Genomic DNA, 4,255 nt, shown 5'->3' on the forward strand with positions numbered 1-4,255 from the left:
GGCAGGAACAGGCAGTCTGTGAGGCACTCAGGGGAGCCTCACATGGGCCGGCCACACACTCCTAGCCTTCTTTCCTGATCTTGGGTCCTTGCTGAGGGCAAAGCCAGGTGGAGATGCAGGCTGAGGCCTCAGCAGGAGTCTACAGGCCAAAGCCCCCTCCCTTAGACCCCAGTGGGATCCTTGGCAGGAGCTCCCATAACCTGGTGGCGGGAGGTGCAGGCTGCAGACAGCTCCTGGGGCCCTGAGGTGGCACAGATGGAGCTGGCCACAGGTCTGGAGAGTGGGCAGGTTTGATGGGGCAGGAGGAACAGGACAGTCTGGCCAGGGGACCAGCTGAGGAGTCTTGGCAGGCAGAGAAGGGTGGGAGGCCAAGAGGGGGTAGGAGTCCTCTGGGGAGCAGGCCTGTTTAATGGCTGGACCGGAATCCAGGCCATGGGCAGTTTCTGGCAGGGCCCCTCGCTCCTGACCACCACATCTGGCTGTGGGACTGGCCTCATTGCCCCGATGGACCCTGCAGAGCTGTGCTGGGAACTTCCCAGGATCAGCTGGGGTTGCGATGGCTAGTCAAGGATGCCCATTCTGGAGACTTGAGTTGGGGGAGTGCGGAGGAAAGCAGGGAGGAGCCCACATGGCCCCTTGGCAGGGGCCCTGCTGTGAGTTGGAGCTGTGCACAGGGCCCCCTGTGTAATGATTGCCCCTGGGTCATTTCATTACTTTGCCAGAAGAGCAGCCAGGCCAGTGTCGCTGGTTGGGGCTGCCCACGTGGCAGTGGACAGAGCCATAAAAACGGTTCTTGTCTGGAGCAGAGCAGGCCAAGCTGTGTGGTGTGAACCTCTGGCAGGATGGGGGTGGCCCAGCTGACCATTCTCCTGGCTTTGGTGTTCATGCCCAGGGCCCAGGCAGCGTGGCTAGGGAGACTGGATCCTAACCAGGTGACCCCTCCGGACAGCAGGGTAGCCTTGGGGTGCCAGGCTCCTCCCAGGAGGCCACACAGCTTCTGGGTCCCGCAGGGCCAGGCCAGACCAGCATTGGGGTGGGGGCTGCACAAGGGCCTGGGGCTCCCCAGCAGCGATGGTGAGGATAGTGGGGACCTTTCCACTGCTGGCCTCCACACAGCTGCTGGGGCCCTGGTTTGTCCTTGCTGTGGCCTCCCGTGAGAAGGGCTTCGTGCTGGAGAGGGACATGAGGACTGCGGAGGCTGTGGTGGTGACACTCACTGCAGAGAGCAAGCTTGAGCTACTGTCCTCTCGGCAGGGGTGAGTGGGCAACACCCAGGCCACACCTGGCACGGGCTTCCTCAGTGACCATGGCCACCCGCTCAGCCCAAGGCTACGTGGATCCTGCCCCTGACCTCATGCCCCTCTGTGCTTTCTCCTGACTGTGCCCCGTGCCACGCGCTTCTGCCTGCCTCTGCCCTGTGTCCCTGGGTGCTGGGCCTGCCACTTCCTGGTTCTTGGCTGGCTGGGCCACCTGTCCCTGCTGCAGCCCATTCTGTCTGATTCTTCTCTGAAGGACAAGCACAAGTGGGCCCTGCACATGGGTCCTGGTTCTGTCATAGAACCAACTCCACGGGGATGAGGTCACCAAGGCTGCATGCCACACTGCCCACTTGGGCTTGGCTGGCCATAACCAATGGGCAATGGGCACAGCAGGCCTCATGGTGCTGGGGACAGCAGTGGGGGAGGTGGTAGCTTTGGCACCAGCATTCCTTCCTAGGGAAGAGGGTCAGGGCCCGTCACAGGCTGGGGTACCTTAGCCGGGGTTTCCTGCCTGCTGAGTGGCTTCACAGGGAGGTCAGGGTCACCAAGCAGATATGTGGTGGAGAGGAGCACTGTCTCCCTCCCCAATGCCACCCTCCTGCCCAAGCACCCTAAGGAGCCAGTGCCTGCCTTGTCCACCTGGCCGAGCCTGCCCAGGCTGTGTGGAATTGGTGGAGGTGAGCCTCTCCGATCTGTGGCTTCTGACACCCCAAGGCTGCAGGTGCCATGGGGATAGCAGGAGCTGGGTGAGCACTGGTGGGCCAGAGGAATCCAGATGGACACTTAGTACTGCGGGAGCTTAGGGCTGCAAGCAGGTGGGGACTCACAGGACTGGCGAGGGGCAGCCTGTGGCTTTTGGATTTGGCTTGGATTTTGTCTGCTAGCCTCTGAGTAGGAAGTTCCCTGGCACAGTGTGAAGCTCTCCTGGAGTCTGTGGCGCAGGGCTTTCTGGTGCAGCCTGGGTTTTACTCTGGGGAGAAGCGTGACCAGGACTTATGACCGTGTGACCGCCCAGCCCTGTTTGTGGAGTGGCATCTTTCCGCGCTAAGCTGACTTTCCCTCTGGTCTTTCTGTTCTGTTCCTTTTGTCTGTTTTACTGATTGTAGTTTCAAGATGTGCCCTCTGTCTTCTAGATGAGCCTCCTCAGGGGCTGAGACCTTGGGATGCCTGGGCCCCAACTTCTTTGGGAGCCTTGGGGTGGTTGCTGTCCTCACACAGACCTGGCACCCTGGATCCTGGGATCAGAGGGAAACCATTGTCGTTTCTCAGGGCCCTGCCAGCTGTGTCCCCAGAGCAGGACTTCAGGGGCCTGGGGCCCTGGTGGGAGAGGATTCACTCTGTGGTGTCCCTGGCCACTGACCTCTGGTGGATTCCCAAGCACCCGTGTCCCCTCGTGGCTGGCATCAAGCTGAGTGCGGGGTCTCTGCGTTTCCAGGCTGGAGGGCTGCATCCAGAGTGTGATGCATCTGCAGCGGCAGGACTCGGGATGGGTGTTTCAGAACCCCTGTGAGTGTGGGGGTGAGGGGCTGTCGTCCAACAGGGCTGGTGGGGACCCTGGGGGAGTCCAGCCTGGTAGCATCCTCTGGGTCTGGTCACAGGGCAGAGCTGGCTGTTCCTGAGCCCTAAGTTATAGGATCTGACATTATGGGCTTGGCGCTAGAGGGTAAGAGGGCACCCTAGGCCTTATGACCCCCAGATGGGCCCAGATGCCTGTAGGGCCCTGCTCAGGTCCCTGGCCTGTCCATGGGTGCCCAGGACAGGGCTGGACAAAAGGAGCACTTTGGATGACAGTGACTCCAAGAGGAGCTGAAACAGGCACTTGTCAGTGCCTACGAGGACCTGGGGTCAGAACTTGGGGCCTCTCCACTGGGGTCTGATGGGACTCCTCTTGGACCTGTCCCTCGTCCCTGTGGCTGACGCCAGTTCTGGGCCCCGCCTGGGGCATCTGCTTTGTAGCTCTGGGCGTGCTGGAGTACCGGGTGTTGGGCACCAACTTCAGAGACTACGCCATCGTCTTCACGCAGCTGGAGTTCGGGGATGAGGCCTTCAACACCGTGCAGCTGTATAGTGAGTGGGCTGTCCACAGCCCCAGTGCTGGACACTAACCCTAGTCCTAAGGCTGTTCTCTTTCCTGAGGCTCACTGTGCTGGGGCATCTTCAGAGGGACAGGGGCCTCTCTGTGCCCTCAGGCTCTCTGTGCCTCCCCTGCCCAGGTCGGACAGAGATGGCCAGTGAGGAGGCCATGAGGCTCTTCACCAAGTGGAGCAAGGACCTGGGCTTCTGGCCCCAGCAGCAGGCCCAGCTGCGGAGGGACTGTGAGTGCCATGAGGACAGGGGGCCAGGTGGTTCTGATGCCCATGGGCATGGTGGGTCCAGTGGGGCTATCTCCTGGCCTTGTCCACCCCACCTGAAGTCAGGCCTGTGGGGCCGGCCCTGTCAGGAGGGGTCCTGGGCATGACTGGGTCCTCAGGGTCATTTTCTCTTCCCTTCCAGTCAGCTGTGCACACAGGATCCTCCAGGTGAACCGCTTACCCCTCCTGTACCGCCCTGGCTCCCTGGGAGAAGAGAGGAGACCAGGGGCCTAGGGGGACCCTTGCCCAAGCCCATGTGGGCTGCTGGCCATCACCTGTCTGGGGAGCTGGCACCCAGGGTGCCTTCTGTTTCCAGTGAGTGCAGCGGCAAAGGTGCAGCAGCGTCCTCGGTGGCCAAGGGGCCAGTGCTGGCGCACCTACTCCCCTGGGCTCACTGGGAGGGGAATAAAGAGGCTGTGCAACAAACTTGCCCCATGTGTCTGGACTGGGCCTGGCTGTGTGTCCTGGGGTGGGGGAGGAGCCAGAAGCCCAGTACAGGGGTAACTAGGGTCAAGGAGGCCACTGGAGGCCGAGGATGGCCACAGAGCCCAGTCTGGGACCAGAGAACTCATTGAGCCTGTGTCTGTGTTTCTCACCAGGTCCCTTGGGGCTGGGGACAGAGCCACGTCTCCCTCAGGGACCTGA

General features: G+C 61.7%; 1 protein-coding gene across 1 annotated transcript; it reads left to right on the forward strand.

Moving 5' to 3' along the window:
• The first annotated feature begins 842 nt into the window (after positions 1–842).
• Positions 843–4,002, forward strand: Lcn6 (lipocalin 6). The gene is made up of 6 exons (XM_003472974.2): positions 843–932; positions 1,117–1,256; positions 2,695–2,765; positions 3,216–3,326; positions 3,473–3,574; positions 3,753–4,002. Exons 1-6 carry the CDS (start codon positions 843–845, stop codon positions 3,842–3,844), a joined length of 606 nt encoding a protein of 201 aa, XP_003473022.1. The 3' UTR covers positions 3,845–4,002.
• Positions 4,003–4,255: the final 253 nt, after the last annotated feature.

This window comes from Cavia porcellus, unplaced genomic scaffold (assembly GCF_034190915.1).
Source record: "Cavia porcellus strain 051 isolate PalLab524CR breed Dunkin Hartley unplaced genomic scaffold, mCavPor4.1 scaffold_49, whole genome shotgun sequence".
Taxonomy (NCBI): Eukaryota; Metazoa; Chordata; class Mammalia; order Rodentia; family Caviidae; genus Cavia; species Cavia porcellus.